General features: G+C 50.5%; 1 protein-coding gene across 3 annotated transcripts in view; it reads left to right on the top strand.

Moving 5' to 3' along the window:
* Nucleotides 1-18,940, top strand: part of LOC139235034 (lysyl oxidase homolog 2-like) — a 97,119-nt gene that overhangs the window by 53,164 nt on the left and 25,015 nt on the right. For 2 of the 3 annotated variants that reach the window (XM_070866135.1, XM_070866136.1), the window contains exons 4-6: nucleotides 966-1,177; nucleotides 4,903-5,116; nucleotides 15,800-15,983. In XM_070866135.1, coding sequence (XP_070722236.1) covers nucleotides 966-1,177; nucleotides 4,903-5,116; nucleotides 15,800-15,983 — 610 coding nt within the window. Of the gene's footprint in view, nucleotides 1-965; nucleotides 1,178-4,902; nucleotides 5,117-5,253; nucleotides 5,333-15,799; nucleotides 15,984-18,940 lie in introns of those variants that run through there. The other variant, XM_070866137.1, reaches the window with a different exon arrangement.

Raw genomic sequence — 18,940 nt, forward strand, 5'->3', positions numbered from 1 at the left:
GGGCCTGCTTCTGTACCATACTAAAATAAAATATAAATATAACTGTGAGTGGGTCAATGAGTAACTTAAATAACTCGCAAATTATAAGCCCCTTCTTTAAGCAGCCGCTTCACTTCCTCCAACTTTCAAAATGGCATCCGCAGTGCCGAGTTCTGTGAGGTAAGAGCAGCTTTTCTCCAGCCGTGTCCAGCAATCTTCTCGGTGAGCGATCAGCCCAACAATGTGTGGGCGATGTGCCGAAAGTTGCGCTGGGCAACGTGTGGGCGGGCGATCACCTCAGCGAAAGTCGGGCAGGCAATTTTCCGCCGATGTTCCCGGCCCAACTTTCCACTTTTTAAGCAAAATGGGCAATAGCCTACCTTTTTGGGTGAAATATGAGCACTCAAAGGCAGTCCCTCGGAATCGAGGGAAACTTGCATCCACTCTTAAAATGAGTCCTTAGGTGGCTGAACAGTCCAATACAAGAACCACAGTCCCTGTCACAGGTGGGACAGATAGTCGTTGAGGGTAAGGGGAGGGTGGGACAGGTTTGCCGCACGCTCCTTCCGCTGCCTGCGCTTGATTTCTGCACGCTCTCGGCGATGAGTCCCGAGGTGCTCAGCGCTCTCCCGGATGCACTTCCTCCACTTAGGGTGGACTTTGGCCAGGGACTCCCAGGTGTCAGTGGGGATGTTGCACTTTATCAGGGAGGCTTTGAGGATGTCCTTGTAACCTTTCCTCTGCCCACCTTTGACTCGTTTGTCGTGAAGGAGTGCCGAGTAGAGCGCTTGCTTTGGGAGTCTCGTGTCGGGCATGCGGACAATGTGGCCTGCCCAGCGGAGCTGATCGAGTGTGGTCAGTGCTTCGATGCTGGGGGATGTTGGCCCTCCTTCTCCACCAGCCCTCACAAAACAAAAGTGGAGGAGGTGGTGATACGGGGCAGTGGGGAAAGACCTTATTGGTGTCACCTTTATGTTTCACTCCAGGCAGAGCAGCTTCAAGTGGAAGATGTCCGCATCAAGGGAGTGTTCGGCCCCTCTAGGAGACGCATGCCCGTCACTGAGGGTTATGTGCAGGTCAAGCAGGACGGGGAGTGGAAGCAGATCTGTAACACCGGCTGGACACTGCAGAACAGCAGAGTGATCTGTGGCATGTTTGGGTTCCCAGCGGAGAAGAACCACAACGCCAGGATTTACAGGTAAGGGCAGAGCGCGGGACTGTTTGCTTTGCTTTCAGAGCGAGGGGACAGCAGCATCATCATCATCATAGGCAGCCCCTCAAAATCGAGGAACTTGCTTCCACTCTAAAAGTGAGTTCTCAGGTAACTGAATAGTCCAATACGGGAATTACAGTCTCTGTCGCAGGTGGGACACACAGTGACTGAAGGAAAGGGTGGGTGGGGAGTCTGGTTTGCCGCACGCTCCTTCCGCTGCCTGCGCTTGGTTTCTGCATGCTCTTGGCGATGAGACTCAAGGTGCTCAGCGCCCTCCCGGATTCTCTTCCTCCACTTAGGGCGGTCTTTGGCCAGGGACTCCCAGGTGCCGGTGGGGATGTTGCACTTTATCAGGGAGGCTTTGAGGGTGTCCTTGTAAGGTTTCCTCTGCCCACCTGGGGTTCACCTGCTGTGTAGGAGTTCCGAGTAGAGCGCTTGCTTTGGGAGTCTTGTGTCGGGTGTGCGAACAATGTGACCCGCCCAGCGGAGCTGGCCGACTGGGGATGTTGGCCTGATCGAGAACACGCGACCCCAATACCAGCAGCACCCCTCGCGTAGCGGGGTGAGCCTGCACCCCGCCCGGCGGGAGTGAGACACTGTTGGAGGCCGTGGCGGGTGGTTGGGAGGGAGAAGTTGGCAGGTTTGAAATACCGCCCTTCAATTCTAGTTCAAATTGAGTCCAGTCAAAGCAACACCTTCCTTCCTCTGATGACTGTAAGTGGCTTTCGGTAGGATGTTGCATCGAGTGTACAGCACAGAAACGGGCCATTCGGTCCAACAGATTGTGCCGGCGTTTATGCTCCACACGAGCCTCCTCCCACCCTAATTCTAATCCTATCAGCATATCCTTCTATTCCTTTCTTGAGAACATAAATCTAGGCTGACACTCTGAGGGAGTGCTGCATTGTCGGAGGTGCCTCTTTTGGATGTGGCGTTAAACCGAGGCCCCGTCTGCCCCCTCGGGCGGACGTAAAAGATCCCATGGCACTATTTCGAAGAACAGCAGGGGAGTTATTCCCGGTGTCCGGGCCAATATTTATCCTTCAATCAACGTAACAAAAAACAGATTATCTGGCCATTATCGCATTGCTGTTTGTGGGAGCTTGCTGTGTGCAAGTTGGCTGCCATGTTTCCCACATTGCAACAGCGACTGCGCTTCAAAAAGTACTTCATTGGCGTTTTGAGACATTCGTGATCATGAAAGGCGCAAAATAAATACAAGTCCTCCTTCCTTTCTTAGTCCCTCAGTGTGAAACTATTCGGTCAGTGCACAGTCATCCTGATAATTTATCTCACTTACATTTTGCTCCCGCTGGATTGAGAAATGCCTTCTGCCCGTGAACTGAGCTGGGGCTGAGCCCAGGAGAGCGACAATCCTCCGAGGGGAGTGAGCTTGTGGAATCTGACTGTGCCCTGACAACACCAAGCATCAGCAGCTCAGCCTGGTAAAAATTAGCTGAAAGTCACAACCCATAACGGTCATCAAGGAGAGACTTGGATTTGGCAGTTCTGTGTCGCTTTTGTACTTAAGAATTAGGAGCAGGAGTCGGCCACATGGCCCCTCGAGCCGGCTCCGCCAATTAATGAGATCGTGGCTGATCTTCTAACTCAACTCCACTTCCCCGCACTGTCCCCATATCCCATAATTCCCTTAATATCCAGAAACCTATGGATCTCTATCTTGAATATACCTCAAAGACTGACACTGAAGGTTTCAGAACATAAGAAATAGGAGCAGGAGTAGACCATTTGGCCCTCGAGCCTGCTTCGCCATTCAATAAGATCTGGCTGATCTGATCTTGGCCTCAACTCCACTTCCCCGCCCGCTCCCCATAACCCTTGACTCCTCTATCCTTCAAAGATTTGTCGATCTCCACCTTAAATATATTCAATGACCCAGCCTCCGCAGCTCTCTGGGGCAGAGAATTCCAAAGATTCACAACCCTCTGAAAGAAGAAATTCCTCCTCATTTCTGTTTATAAATGGGTGGCCCCTTATTCTGAAACTGTGCCCCCTAGTTCTAGATTTCCCCACGAGGGGAAACATCCTCTCAGCATCTACTCTGTCGAGCCCCCTCAGAATTTTACAAGTTTCCATAAGATCAACTCTCATGCTTCTGAACTCCAATGAGTAGAGGCCCAACCTGCTCAACCTTTCCTCATAAGACAACCCCTTCATCTCAGGAATCAACCTCGTGAACCTTCTCTGAACTGCCTCCAATGCAAGTATATCCCTGCTTAAATAAGGAGACCAAAACTGTACGTAGTACTCCAGGTGTGGTCTCACCAATACCCTGTACAGTTGTAACAGGACTTCTCTGCTTTTATACTCTATCCCCCTTGCAATAAGGGCCAACATTCCATTTGCCTTCCTGATTACTTGCTGTACCTGCATACTAACTCTTTGTGATTCTTGCACAAGGTACCACAGCATTTTGTAATCTCTCCTCATTTAAATAACAATTTGCTTTTTAATTTTTCCTACCAATGTGGATAACCTCACATTGTCCCACTTTATACTCCATCTGCCAGATTTATGCCCACTCGCTTAGCCTGTCTATACAAAAGCAAAATACTGCAGATGTTGGAATCTGGAATAAAAACTGAAAATTCTGGAGATCTCAACGGGTCAGGCAGCATCTATGGAGAGGAAGCAGAGTTAACGTTTCGGGTGGATGTCATCGACCCGAAACGTTAACTCTCCTTCCTCTCCACAGATGCTGCCTGACCCGCTGAGATTTAAGAACATAACATAAGAAAGAGCAGCAGGAGTAGGCCATACGGCCCCTCGAGCCTGCTCCACCATTTAATACGATCATGGCTGATCCAATCATGGATTCAGCTCCACTTCCCTGCCCGCTCCCCATAACCCCTTATTCCCTATCGGTTAAGAAACTGTCTATAACTCTGTCTTAAATTTATTCAATGTCCCAGCTTCCACAGCTCTCTGAGGCAGCGAATTCCACAGATTTACAACCCTCTGAGAGAAGAAATTCCTCCTCATCTCAATTTTAAATGGGGGCCCCTTATTCTAAGATTATGCCCCCTAGTTCTAGTCTTCCCTATCAGTGGAAACATCCTCTCTGCATCCACCTTGCCAAGGCCCCTCTTTATCTTATACGTTTTGATAAGATCACCTCTCATTCTTTCCAGCATTTTCTGTTTTTATTATAGCCTATCTATATCACTTCCCTACATTACAACAGTGACCGCACTTCAAAAAGTACTTCATTGGCTGTAAAGCACTTTGAGACGTCCGGTGGTAGTGAAAGGCGCTATATAAATGCAAGTCTCCCTGGATGCGGGGAGGATGTTTCCCTGGGGCTGGGAAGTCTAGAACAAGGGGTCACAGTCTCAGGATACGGGGTGGGAAATTTAGGACCGAGATGAGGAGAAATGTTTTCACTCAGAGGGTGGTGAACCTGTGGAATTCTCTACCACAGAAGGCTGTGGAGGCCAAGTCACTGAATATATTTAAGAGGAAGATAGATAGATCTCTAGACACAAAAGACATCAAGGGGTATGAAGAAAAAGCGAAAATATGGTGTTGAGATAGAGGATCAGCCATGATCATATCGAATGGCGTTGCAGACTTGAGGGGCCGAATGGCCTGCTCCTGCTCCTATTTTCTATGTTTCCCGGCGGGGTGCACGGGGCCTGTATGGTGCTGGAGCCAGGCTGATGGTTTCGCTCTCCTCCCTCTTTCCGCAGGACATTTGCGAGCAGGAAGAGACACACCTACTGGCCCTACACCATCAACTGCACGGGCAATGAGGCCCACCTGTCCGGCTGCGGCCTGAGCCACTCGGCGGGGGATCGCAACAACACGTGCGCCAGCCACATGCCGGTCGTGGTGAGCTGCGTCGCTGGCCGGGCCTTTGCTGCGATCAGCACCACCCGGTTCAAGAAGGCCTTCCACGCCGAGGTGACGTGTCTATTGCCTTGGCTTACGGTGACGGATTAGCGCGGGGGAGGGGGAGGGGGGGGAGGACGCTGCCCGGCAAACACTCACCGTTATTTTCATTTTCTTTTTGGTGCGTGGGCCCTTTAACGCGGCCTGTCCAATTTTTCGCGCCTGTCCGGTGACTACCGTGATGAGCGATTTGTGAAGATTGGGGCCGCAACCTTAAGCAAACTAGAGGTAATCCAAAACTCAGCTGCAGTGTCACTACTTTAAAGGTGCTATAGAAATATAAGTTATTGTTGTTATACTCTCTGAAGTTTAGAAGAATGAGAGGTGATCTCCTTCGAACATATAAGTCTCCTAACTCTCTTCAAGTCCCACTCACCCATCACTCACTGTGCTCGCTGACCTACATTGGCTCCTGGTTAAGCAACACCTCAATTGCAAAATTCTCATCCTTGTTTTCAAATCGCTCCATGGCCTCGCCCCTCCCTATCTCCGTAAATTCCTCTAGCCCCACAATCCCCCGAGATGTCTGTACTCGTCTAATTCCCTGCCTTTTTGAGCATCCCTGATTATAATCAGTCAATCATTGGTGGCCGTGCCTTCTGTTGCCTGGGCCCCAAACTCTGGAACTCCCTCCCTAAACCTCTCCACCTCTCTACCTTCCTTTCCTCCTTTAAGGTACTCTTTAAAATCTAACTCTTTCACCAAGCTTTTGGTCACCTGCGCTAATTTCTACTTATGTGGCTCGGTGTCAAATTTTTATCGCATAATACTCCTATGAAACGCCATAGAAACATAGAAAATAGGTGCAGGAGTAGGCCATTTGGCCCTTTGAGCCTCCACCACCATTCAATAAGATCATGGCTAATCATTCCCTCACTACCCCTTTCCTGCTTTCTCTCCAGACCCCTTAATCCCCTTAGCCGTAAGGGCCATATCCATCTCCCTCTTGAAAATATCCAATGAACTGGCATCAACAACTCTCTGCGGCAGGGAATTCCACAGGTTAACAACTCTGAGTGAAGAAGTTTCTCCTCATCTCAGTCCTAAATGGCCTACCCCTTATCCTAAGACTGTGTCCCCTGGTTCTGGACTTCCCCAACATCGGGAACAATCTTACCTGCATCGAACTTGTCCCGTCCCGTCAGAATCTTATATGTTTCTATGAGATCCCCTCTCATCCTTCTAAGCTCCAATGTATAAAGGCCCAGTTGATCCAGTCTCTCCTCATATGTCAGTCCAGCCATCCCGGGAATCAGTCTGGTGAACCTTCGCTGCACTCCATCAATAGCAAGAATGTCCTTCCTCAGATTAGGAGACCAAAACTGAACACAATATTCCAGGTGAGGCCTCACCAAGGCCCTGTACAACTGCAGTCAGACCTCCCTGCTCCTATACTCAAATCTCTTAGCTACGAAGGCCAACATACCATTTGACTTCTTCACCGCCTGCTGTACCTGTATGCCAACTTTCAATGAGTGATGAACCATGACACACAGGTCTCGTTGCACCTCCCCTTTTCCTAATCTGCCGCCATTCAGATAATATTCTGCCTTCGCGTTTTTGCCCCCAAAGTAGATAACCTCACATTTATCCACAATATACTGCATCTGCCATGCATTTGCCCACTCACCTAAACTGTCCAAGTCACCCTGCAGCCTCTTAGCGTCCCCCTCACAGCTCACACCACCACCCAGTTTAGTGTCATCTGCAAACTTGGAGATATTACACTCAATTCCTTCATCTAAATCATTGATGTATATTATAAAGAGCTGGGGTCCCAGCACTGAGCCCTGCGGCACTCCGCTAGTAACTGCCTGCCATTCTGAAAAGGACCCGTTTATCCCGACTCTCTGCTTCCTGTCTGCCAACCAGTTCTCTATCCACCTCAGTATTTTACCCCCAATACCATGTGCTTTGATTTTGCACACCAATCTCTTGTGTGAGACCTTGTCAAAAGCCTTTTGAAAGTCCAAATATACCACATCCACTGGTTCTCCCTTGTCCACTCTGCTAATTACATCCTCAAAAAATTCCATAAGATTTGTCAAGCATGATTTCCCTTTCATAAATCCATGTTGACTTGGACCGATCCTGTCACTGCTTTCCAAATGCGCTGCTATTTCATCCTTAAAAATTGATTCCAACATTCTCCCCACTACTGATGTCAGGCTAACCGGTCTATAATTACCCGCTTTCTCTCTCCCTCCCTTTATAAAAAGTGGTGTTACATTAGCTACCCTCCAGTCCATAGGAACTGACCCAGAGTTGATAGACTTTTGGAAAATGATCACCAATGCATCCACTATTTCTAGGGCCACTTCCTTAAGTACTCTGGGATGCAGCCTATCAGGCCCCGGAGATTTATCAGCGTTCAATCTCATCAATTTCCCTAACACAGTTTCCCACCTAATAAGGATTTCCCTTAGTTCCTCCTTCTCACTCGACCCTCGGTCGCCTAGTGCTTCCGGAAGGTTATTTTTGTCTTCCTTCGTGAAGACAGAACCAAAGTATTTGTTCAATTGGTCTGCCATTTCTTTGTTCCCCATTATAAATTCACCTGAATCCGACTGCAAGGGAACTACATTTGTCTTCACTCATCTTTTTCTCTTCACGTATCTATAGAAGCTTTTGCAGTCAGTTTTTATGTTCCCGGCAAGCTTCTTCTCGTACTCTATTTTCCCCCTCTTAATTAGACCCTTTGTCCTCCTCTGCTGAATTCTAAATTTCTCCCAGTCCTCAGGTTTGCTGCTTTTTCTGGCCAATTTATATGCCTCTTCCTTGGATTTAACACTATCCTTAATTTCCTTTGTTAGCCACATTTGAACCACCTTCCCCATTTTATTTTTACTCCTGACAGGGACGTACAATTGCTGAAGTTTGTCCATGTGATGTTTAAATGTTTGCCATTGCCTATCCACCGTCAACCCTTTAGGTATCATTTGCCAGTCTATTCTAGCCAATTCACGCCTCAAACCATCGAAGTTACCTTTCCTTAAGTTCAGGGCCTTAGTTTCTGAATTAACTCTGTCACTCTCCATCTTTATAAAGAATTCTACCATGTTATGGTCGCTCTTCCCCAAGGGGCCTCGCACAACAAGATTGATAATTAGTCCTTTCTCATTACACATCACCGAGTCTAGGATGGCCAGCTCTCTAGTTGGTTCTTCGACATATTGGTCTAGAAAAACCATCCCTAATACACTCCAGGAAATCCTCCTCCACCGCATTGCCACAGTTTGGTTAGCCCAATCAATATGTAGATTAAAGTCACCCATGATAACTGCTGTACCTTTATTTCATGCATCCCTAATTTCTTGTTTGATGCTGTCCCCAACCTCACTACTGCTGTTTGGTGGTCTGTACACAACTCCCACTAGCGTTTTCTGCTCTTTGGTATTCCGTAGCTCCACCCATACCGATTCCACATCATCCAAGCTAATGTCCTTTCTTACTATTGCATTAATTTCCTCTTTCACTAGCAATGCCACCCTGCCTCCTTTTCCTCTCTGCCGATCCTTCCTAAATGTTAATTACCCCTGGATGTTGAGTTCCCAGCCTTGGTCACCCTGGAGCCATGTCTCCATGATGCTAATTACATCATACCCATTAACTGCTATCTGCGCAGTTAATTCGTCCAACTTATTCCGAATACTCCTCGCATTGAGGCACAGAGCCTTCAGGTTTGTCTTTCTAACACACTTTGCCCCTTTAGAATTTTGCTGTAATGTGGCCCTTTTTGCTTTTTGCCTTATGTTTCTCTGCCCTTTCTTCTTTCTATCTATTGCTTCTGCCCCCATTCTACTTCCCTCTGTCTCCCTGCATAGGTTCCCATCCCCCTGCCATATTAGTTTAACTCCTCCCCAACAGTACTAGCAAACACTCCCTCTAGGACATTGGTTCCGGTCCTGCCCAGGTGCAGACCATCCGGTTTGTACTGGTCCCACCTCCCACAGAACCGGTTCCAATGTCCCAGGAATTTGAATCCCTCCCTTGTGCACCACTCCTCAAGCCACGTATTCATCTGCGATTCCTACCCTGACTAGCACGTGGCACTTGGTAGCAATCCTGAGATTACTACTTTTTAATTTAGCTCCGAGCTCCCTAAATTCATCTTGTAGGACCTCATCCTGTTTTTTACCTATAATGTTGGTAACTATATGCACCACGACAACTGGCTGTTCACCCTCCCTTTTCAGAATGTCCTGCACCCGCTCCAAGACATCCTTGACCCTTGCACCAGGGAGGCAACATACCATCCTGGAGTCTCGGTTGCGGCCGCAGAAACATCTATCTATTCCCCTTACAATTGAATCCCCTATCACTATAGCTCTCTCACTCTTTTTCCTGCCCTCCTCTGCAGCAGAGCCACCCACGGTGCCATGAACTTGGCTGCTGCTGCCCTCCCCTGATGAATCATCCCCCCTCCCCCAGAAACAGTACCCAAAGCGGTGCATCTGTTTTGCAGGGGGATGACTGCAGGGGACCCCTGCACTACCTTCCTTGCACTGCTCTTCCTGTTGGTCACCCATTCCCTATCTGACTGTGTACCCTTTACCTGAGGTAAGACTAACTCGCTAAACGTGCTACTCATGTCATTCTCAGCATCGTGGATGCTCCAGAGTTCATCTACCCTCAGCTCCAGTGCCGCAATGCGGTCCGTCAGGAGCTGGAGGCGGATACACTTCCTACACACGTAGTCGTCAGGGACACCGGAAGCGTCCCTTACTTCCCACATAGTACAGGAGGAGCATGACACGTGTCCGAGCTCTCCTGCCATGACTTAACCCTTAGAAAAACTTAATTTGGCAACAACAATGCTAAATATTACTTACTGATAAAGAAAAGAAAATGAAAAACTACTTACCAATCACTTACCCCCTTGGCTGTGACGTCACCTTTCGATTTCTTTCTACTTTTTTGCCTTCGCACCCTGCTGCAGCTGCACCAGCTGGCCTCTTGTAGGCCGCTGGCTGCTCGAACTCCCACCTCCTGCTCGAACTCCCTTGGGTTGTTAAAGGCTCTATATAAATATAAGTTGTTGTTATTACTCTCTCGAGTTTAGAAGAATGAGAGGTGATCTCATTGAAACATGTAAAGTTCTGACAGGGCTTGACAGGGTAGATGCTGAGAGTGCGATTCCCCTGGCTGCAGAGTTTAGAACCCGGGGTCTCAGGATAAGCATTTAAGACTGAGATGAAGAGGAATTTCTTCACTCAGAGAGTTGTGAATCTTTGGAATTCTCTACCCCAGAGGGCTGTGGAAACTCAGTCGTTGAGTATATTCATGATCGAGATCAATAGATTTTTGGCGCCTAAGGGAATCAAGGGATATGGGGATCGGGCAGGAAACTGCAGTTGAGGTCGATGATCAGCCATGATCTTATTGAATGGCGGAGCAGGCTTGAGGGGCTGAATGGCCGACACTGCTATTTCTTACGTTATGTGAGCAGCCTGCATGGGACCCCAGAGCTGCTGCCCAGTTTAGGAAATGGGGACGGGGCTGAACCAAGGCAGGGAGCTGGGGTTGATGGAAAAGATCAGCCACAATCCAATTGAATGATGGAAATGGGCTCGAGGGGCTGAATGGCTTCCTCCTCCTGTTCGTACGAGCGCACTGTATTTCCAAAGGGTTAGTGCTGGAGAACAAAAACCTGTGAAAGTTCAGCGGAACGTTGGTTTGTTACAGGAACTAAAGATCATCCAAAACAGGGATCGCATGGAGGGGCTTGAATCATAACTTTTATGTATATAGCGCTTTTAACGTAGTAAAACATCCCATGGTTTATAGATAGAACAGCAGAGAGTTGGGAGTGAGTTACAGGCTGGAGGGGTTCAGACTGTGTGTGAGAGAGCATGTGTGAGCGAGCGCGAGAGAGAGCGTGAGTGCACGAGAGAGTGAGTGTGTGTGTGTGTGTGTGCGTGCCAGTGGTTCACTGTGTGTGAGTGTGTGTGTGCCAGTGGCTCCCTCTGTGTGTACGTGTGTGAGTGCCTGTGTGTACATCGGCAAAAACACAGCAAGATCCCACAAACAGCAAATTAACGAGTGATCAGATCATCTCTTGGCGGTGGTGTTTGTTGAGCGAGGGCTGGTAGCCAGGACTCTGGGGGTGTCCAGCCAGATTTTGTGCTCGAGCCCGGGCAGCAGCACTTGCCCCTGCGACCTCCTGACCCCGAGGCGAGTGTGTGCTGCCCTCTGCAGGCGAATAGCCGCCCAGCAGTCGGCGTCCAGGCTCGCACCAGCCGGGAATTGGGGATCTCCAGGACAGAGGCAGGCCACGAACCCTTAGAGGGAGCTCGAACAAGGACAGAACGCGTTGCTACCCCTGTGGCTGGGAACGGAAGGCTCCCGAATGGTTCGTTGGTGTTAAAAAAGTGTTCGTGAATACTTCATAAAATTGTGTTTGAAACACACATCACCACACAGCACATTCCACATATTATATGTAATGCACATCAGAAAATAGAAGCCAGATGGGTGGTTTGGCTGAGAATGTTAAGCACGTATGCGTCTATTCTGCCAGAGATACATTGCCTGAGTGACTGAACACTCAACAGAAGTTTCCCACAGTGCTGGCACTTAGACCCAGGACCTGAATTCCACTGAATAAACATTTAAAACTAGAGTTCTTCTCTCTGCAAGTTCCATTGATGAGTGGGTGGGTCAAAGTCCTCTTGCCCAGTGTGGTGTTGACACGTAAAGACTGCAAGCTCCAGTTTGACTCCTGCTCTGTGCCAATTTCAGCCCCGCCTGGGGTGTGACCAAAGGCTTTGGTGACCTCAGACACAGAAGGTGAAGGAAATTCAGCCCAAATTCCCCATCCCTATTGCTGCTTGCTCCTCCATCCTCCTCTCCCTCCCGTTCTCCACTCCTCTGACTCCCTCCCTGTGCCCCTCCCGAAAGCTCTGTGTTAGCCTTGGCTCAGTGGGCAGCACTCTCGCCTCTGGGTCAGAAGGTTGTGGGTTCAAGTCCCACTCCAGTGACTCGAGCACGTGGATCCAGGCTGACACTCCCAGTGCAGTGCTGAGGGAGCGCCGCACTGTCGGAGGTGCCGCCTTTCGGATGAGACGCTAAACCGAGGCCCCGTCTGCTCTGGGTCAGAAGGTTGTGGGTTCAAGTTCCACCCGAATGACTCGAGCACATGGATCCAGGCTGACACTCCCAGTGCAGTGCTGAGGGAGCGCCGCACTGTCGGAGGTGCCGCCTTTCAGATGAGACGTTAAACTGAGGCCCCATCTGCCCTCTCAGGTGGACGTAAAAGATCCCATGGCACTATTTCGAAGAAGAGCAAGGGAGTTATCCCCGGTGTCCTGGGGCCAATATTTATCCCCCAATCAACATAACAAGAACAGATTATCCAGATTATCGGGTCATTATCACATTGCTGTTTGTGGGAGCTTGCTGTGCACTGGTTGGCTGCTGCGTTTCCCACATTACAACAGTGACTACACTCCAAAAAGCACATCATTGGCTGTAAAGTGCTTTGAGACGTGTGGTGGTCATGAAATGCGCTATATAAATGCAAGTCTTTCCTTCTCTTCGCCTCGCTACCTCTCTTTCCTCCAAATTATAAGATGCTCCTTAAAGCCAACCTCTTTGACCGAGCTTTTGGTCAACGACTCTGATATCTCCTTGTGTGAAGCGGTGTGGAACATTGTGCACTAACGGTCCTGCGATGCACCTTGGGATGTTAACGGCGCGACATAAATGGATGTTGTTGTGTACCCCCTCCCACAGTGACTACATTTCAAAAGGACTTCATTGGCTGCGGAGCGCCCTGAGGTCGTGAAAAGCGCTATAGAAATGCAAGTCTTTCCTTCCTTCACACGGAAGCAGGGAATAGTTTGAAAGACAGGAGCGAGCGTTAAATGTTTGGCACCAGCAGCTGAACCAACATGTTTTTGCTGGGGGCTGAGCTGCGAGTCCAGCATGCTGCCCCAGTGCCTCACAGGGACTCAGCATTGGACTCGGAACCTGCGCTGCCATTCTCTCGCTCTTTCTCCCACCTCATCATCATAGGCAGTCCCTTGGAATCGAGGAAGACTTGCTTCTACTCTTAAAATGAGTCCTTAGGTGGCTGAATACAAGAACCACAGTCTCTGTCACAGGTGGGACAGATAGTCGTTGAGTGAAGGGGTGGGTGGGACAGGTTTGCCGCACGCTCCTTCCGCTGCCTGAGCTTGATTTCTGCATGCTCTCAGCGACGAGACTTGAGGTGCTCAGCACCCTCCCGGATGCACTTCCTCCACTTCGGGCGGTCTTTGGCCAGGGACTCCCAGGTGTCGGTGGGGATGTTGCACTTTATCAGGGAGGCTTTGAGGGTGTCCTTGTAACGTTTCCTCTGCCCACCTTTTCCTCGTTTGCCGTGAAGGAGTTCCGAGTAGAGCACTTCCTTTGGGAGCCTCGCGTCTGGCATGCGGACAATGTGGCCTGCCCAGCGGAGTTGATCAAGTGTGGTCAGTGCTTCAATGCTGGGGATGTTGGCCTGGTCGAGGACGCTAATGTTGGTGGTCCCATAAGAAGCTCGTTGGATCATCGACGTTTCAGCTTTCCGGCGTCCAACATTGTGGCTGCTCTGCGGCTGTGGGAAGTGAACTCTGTGCTGAACACTGGCAGCGGCTCGTGTGAGGACCCCGGGAGTGGATACCGAGCAACAGAGGAATGAATTCTCCTTGGCTTAGTGGGCGCCAGTCTCGCCTCTCAGTCAGTCGGTTCAAACCCCATTCCAAAGACTTGAGCACAGAACCCAGGCTGCTACCGAGAGAAGTGATTCACTGTCAGAGACAGAAAGAAAGACATGCATTTATTTATATAGCGCCTTTCACGACCAACAGACACCTCAAAGTGCTTTACAGCCAATGAAGAACTTTTTGGAGTGTAGTCACTGTTGTAATGTGGGAAACGTGGCAGCCAACTTGCGCACAGCAAGCTCCCACAAACAGCAATGTCCAGATAATCTGTTTTAGTGATGTTGATTGAGGGATAAATATTGGCTCAGGATAACTCCCCTGCTCTTCTTCGAAATAGTGACCACATGGGATCTTTAACGTCCGCCTGAGAGAGCAGATGTGACCTTGATTTAATGTCTCATCTGAAAGACGGCACCTCTGACAGTGCAGCGCTCCCTCAGCACTGCACTGGGAGTGTCAGCCTAGATTTTTTTTGTGCTCAAGTCCCTCGAGTGGGACTTGAACCCACATCTTTCTGACTCCGAGGTGAGAGTCCTGCCCACTGAGCCACGGCTTAGTGTAGCACAGAAAGAGGCCATTCAGCCCATCATGCATGTGCCAGTTCATTGAAAGAGCGATATACAGGTCCATTCCCTGCTCTTTCCCCCGTAGCCCTGTAATTTTTCCTTTTCAGGTATTTATCCAAATATCATCGCCCTTTCAGGCAGCGCGTTATAGATCATAGGAACGAGTGTGTCTTTTTGAAAAATTTGTTCACAGGATGTGGGCGTCGCTGGCAAGGCCAGCATTTATTGCCCATCCCTAATTGCCCTTTCAGAGGAGCAGTTAAGAGTCCAACCACATTGCAGTGGGTCTGGAGTCACCTATAGGGTAAGGGCAGCAGATTTCCTTCCTGAAAGGATATTAGTGAACCAGATGGGTTTTTACGAGAATCCGACAGTCATGACACTAGCTTCTTCTTCCAGATTTAATAAATTGAATTTAAATTCCCCAGCTGCTGCGGTGGGTTTTGAACTTGTGTCTCCAGATCATTAGACCGGGTCTCTGGATTACCCGTCCAGTAACGTAGCCGCTCTGCTACCGTTCCCGTGACAACAGCAGCGAGTGTCCTATCTCCAGCCTGCCCTTGTTCCCCAGGGTACTGAGGCTTGTCATCGTCACACAGCTTCCTACTCAGTGCGCCAGGTTTGGCCTCTTCCAACCTGGGCACCTCACCGAGACCGCCTCGCTCCAAATCATGTGTGACAGTGCTCCCAGCCCCCAGTCCATCCTCATCTTCACCATAATCTCTCCGGTACGGTTGACCATTGCATTCCCCTCCACCGTTGGCCAATGCAATACGAGGTTACACCCATCAGGAAAAGGATGAACAGACTGGGTCTCTTCTCTCCTGAAAAGAGAAGGCTGAGGGGTGACCTAATTGAGGTCTTTAAAATAATGAAAGGTTTTGACAGAGTGGGATACAGAGAGAATGTTTCCACTTGTGGGGAAGAGCAAAACTAGAGGCCAGCAATATAAGACAGTCACCACGAAATGCATTAAGGAATTCAGAAGAAATTTCTTCACCCAAAGAGTGGTGAGAATGTGGAACTCGCTGCCACAGGGAGTGGTTGAGGCGAATAGTATCGATGCATTTAAGGGGAGGCTGGACAAGCAATATAACAGAGAAGGGAATAGAGGGTTATGCTGATAGATTTAGATGAGGAAAGACGGGAGGAGGCTCAAGTGGAGCATAAACGCCGGCATGGGCTGGTTGGGCCGATTGGCCTGTTTCTGTGCTGTCTATTCTATGTAAAGCCTCTATTTCTACTGTCTTTGAACGAGTTAATGGCCGTTTCTTGCCAGGGGCTCGGTTAACAATAGCTTCGGCCAATTTTGAAATGCTGTCGTTCTTAGACCAAATGTTGGTGTGAATATTTCCAATCTGAGGTTTGCCACCGTGAGGAGGGCGGGGGAGGGGGGGAATTCCGACCGCACTTTGCCCAATTGGTTTTATTTGTTTCCGCAGGAACCACTGGTCCGTCTCAAAGGAGGAGCCAAGATCGGCGAGGGCCGAGTGGAAGTGTTGCGGAATGGGCAGTGGGGCACGGTCTGTGATGATGATTGGAGCCTCGTGTCGGCCAGCGTGGTGTGTCGGGAGCTGGGCTACGGGACGGCCAAGGAAGCTCTGGCCGGAGCTCGAATGGGCCAAGGTAAGTCACTCCCCACCCCCGCACCACTCATCCCCCCCCCCCCCACCCCCGTGCCCCTCCCCGCCCACTGCTCCCCCGCTCCCCCCGCCCTTTGCTCCCCCGCCCCCCCACCCGCTGCTCCCATGCTTCCCCTCCCCGCCCGCTGCTCCCCCACCCCCACCCCTCCCGCCCGCTGCTCCCCCGCTCCCCCCGCCCTCCCGTCCCTGGCCCCTCCCCCTCGGCCACCGCCCCCTCCCCCGCCTCCTCCCCCCCACCCCTCCCTCCCACGCCCCCCACCCACTGCTCCCCCGCCCACTGCTCCCCCGCGCCCCCCCACCCACTGCTCCCCCTCCCACCCCCGCCATCTGCTCCCCCACTCCCCGCCCCCATCCCGCTCATCCTACTTCCCCCCCCGCCACCTCCCCTTCCCTCCCGTCCCTGGCCCCTCTCCCTCTCTTTCCCCCCCCTCCCTCTCCCCCCCCTCCAACGACCGCCCCCCCTCCCGCGACCGCCCCCTTCCACCTCTCTCCCCCCACCCACACTTAACCTCGCCCTCTCCCCCACTGCCCTGTCCCCCACCTCCCTCTCCCCTCCCCCCGTTTCTCCCTCCCCCGCACCCTCCCCACCCCACCCCCATCCTCGTCCTCTTCCTTCCGCCCGCCCCCTCTCCCTCCCCTCCCCACCTCGCCCCCTCTCCTTCACCCCTCCCCCCACCTAGCCCCCTCTCTCGTCCTCCTCCTCCCCCCGTTCCCCCTCCCCCCCCCCCAGTTTCTTAAAATTATAAGAATTAGGAGCAGGAGTAGGCCGTTTGGCCCCTTGAGATTCAATGAGATCGCAGCTGATCTTCTACCTCAACTCCATTTTCCCACTCGATCTCTATATCCCATGATTTCCTTAATATCCAAAACTCTATCGATCTCTGCCTTGAATATATGACTGAACCTCCACAGCCCTCGGGGGCAGAGAATTCCAAAGATTCATCATCCTCCGAGCGAAGAAGTTTCTCCTCATCTCAGTCCTAAATGGCCGACCCCTTATCCTGAGACTGTGCCCCCTGGTTCTAGGCTTCCCAGCCAGGGGAACCATCCTATCAACATCTTCCCTGTCAAGCACCCTCAGAATTTTACATGTTTCAATGAGATTATGTCTCCTTCTTCTAAACTCCAGAGACTAAAGGCCCAATCTACTCAATCTCTCCTCATTGGACAACCCATACAAGGGATAAAGGACAACTATATCTTAATTATTGATTTCCTGCGGAATGTGTCCCTCCCGGGAATTCCCACAAAGGACCAACTGTCACCCAGTGTGTGACCTGTCGGTGACCCAACGTTTAGTCTTTGATCAGCGTTCTATCTCGTCACTGAGTTTACATGAGGGAGGCCCATTAATGCTGGTTCTAATTTGATCCACACATTCCTGGGCCTTGCTGGTACGGTCATTACAATGCTTTAAGTTGCCATTATAGTTGCCAGTCGCGGCTCAGTGCGTTGCACTCCTGCCTCAGAGTCAGAAGGTTGTGGGATCAAGTCCCACTCCAGGGAATTGAGCACATAATCCAGGCTGACACTCTCAGTGCAGTGCTGAGGGAGCGCTGCACTGTCGGAGGTGCTGTCTTTCGGATGAGACGTTAAACAGAGGCCCCGCCTGCCCTCTCCGGTGGACCTGAAATATTGTGACTGTTTTGAAAAAGAGCAGGGGAGTTATCCCAAGTTTTATTTATCCCTCAGTCAACATCACTAAAGCAGATTATCTGGCCATTATCACATTGCTGTTTCTGGGAGCTTGCTGTGTGCAAATTGGCTGCCGCGTTTCCCACATTACAACAGTGACTGCACTTCAAAAAGCACTTCATTGGCTGTAAAGCACTTTGAGATGTCCTGTGGTCATGAAAAGTGCTATGGAAATGCAAGTCTTTCTTGCTTTTCCTTTCCTTCCCTTCTTTCGTTCTTTCTTTCTTTCGTTTCTTTCTTTTGTTCTTTCTTTCTCTCTCTCTCCCTCTCTCTCCCTCTCTCTCCCTCTCTCTCTCTCTCTCTTTCTCTTTCTTTCTCTCTCTCTCTCTCTCTCTCTCTCTCTCTCTCTCGCTCTCTCTCTCTCTCCCTCTCTCTCTCTCTCTCTCTCTCTGTCTTTTTCTCTCTTCTCATAGACTTCTAGTTGTCCATAACGATTGCAAAAGCCAGTCAGTCAGAGTTCAAATGGAGCCAAGGCTCAAATGTCGGGGTTCAGACTTGTGCAGAATGTGTTTGTACTTCGTGCCCTCAGTACTGGCCCATGCAATCCACTGCCTGTAGGTGAGCAAACCCAATTGCCTCCATAATTGGACTGGTACCTCTGCATCAACCAAATGCCCGAGGCTTTGAATGCTTCACAAACTTCAATAATCCACGCTGAATGCCAGGACCCTTCATTGCCCCCTGAAACGTGCTCAACAGCGCTCTCCCGCCGTGCCCGCCGGGTTTACGATGGGCGGTCCGTGCCAGCGCTGTGCCTCGTTCTCCCTCACGCAATGCGGAGTGCGCTGGATACACAAGGCGTTAGCCTGAGAAATCCAGCCACTGCCTAGCACCCGTTGCCGAGGAAACGCCAGCTCAGCGTGGCTGACGGCAGCAAGTCACCGGGGTGCAGACGGCGGAGATGGTGGCAACACCTTTACATTCCTTGGCCCACAGCACGTGTGACGCTGGGCATCAGGAGAGAATCAGAGGACTTGAACGGCAACGATATTGGCCATTTATTTCATTGGCTCAATGCTTGCACCAACACACACCCGAACACTCCCCTTCCATATCTATGCACGGCGGGGAGAAACCTGCTGGTTTATCACTCACACTCTGCCTCACACTCACGCTGGCCGGAATATGAAGACAAAATGTTCCCTCCCGTGTAATTTCCTGGGAGAAACAAAAGAATCAACAAAAGAACCCAGGGACAATAAGGGAAAAAAATTACATTTGATTACGTAGCATATACGGCACAGA

The sequence above is a fragment of the Pristiophorus japonicus genome, chromosome 22 (genome assembly GCF_044704955.1).
Source record: "Pristiophorus japonicus isolate sPriJap1 chromosome 22, sPriJap1.hap1, whole genome shotgun sequence".
In the NCBI taxonomy this organism is placed as follows: domain Eukaryota; kingdom Metazoa; phylum Chordata; class Chondrichthyes; family Pristiophoridae; genus Pristiophorus; species Pristiophorus japonicus.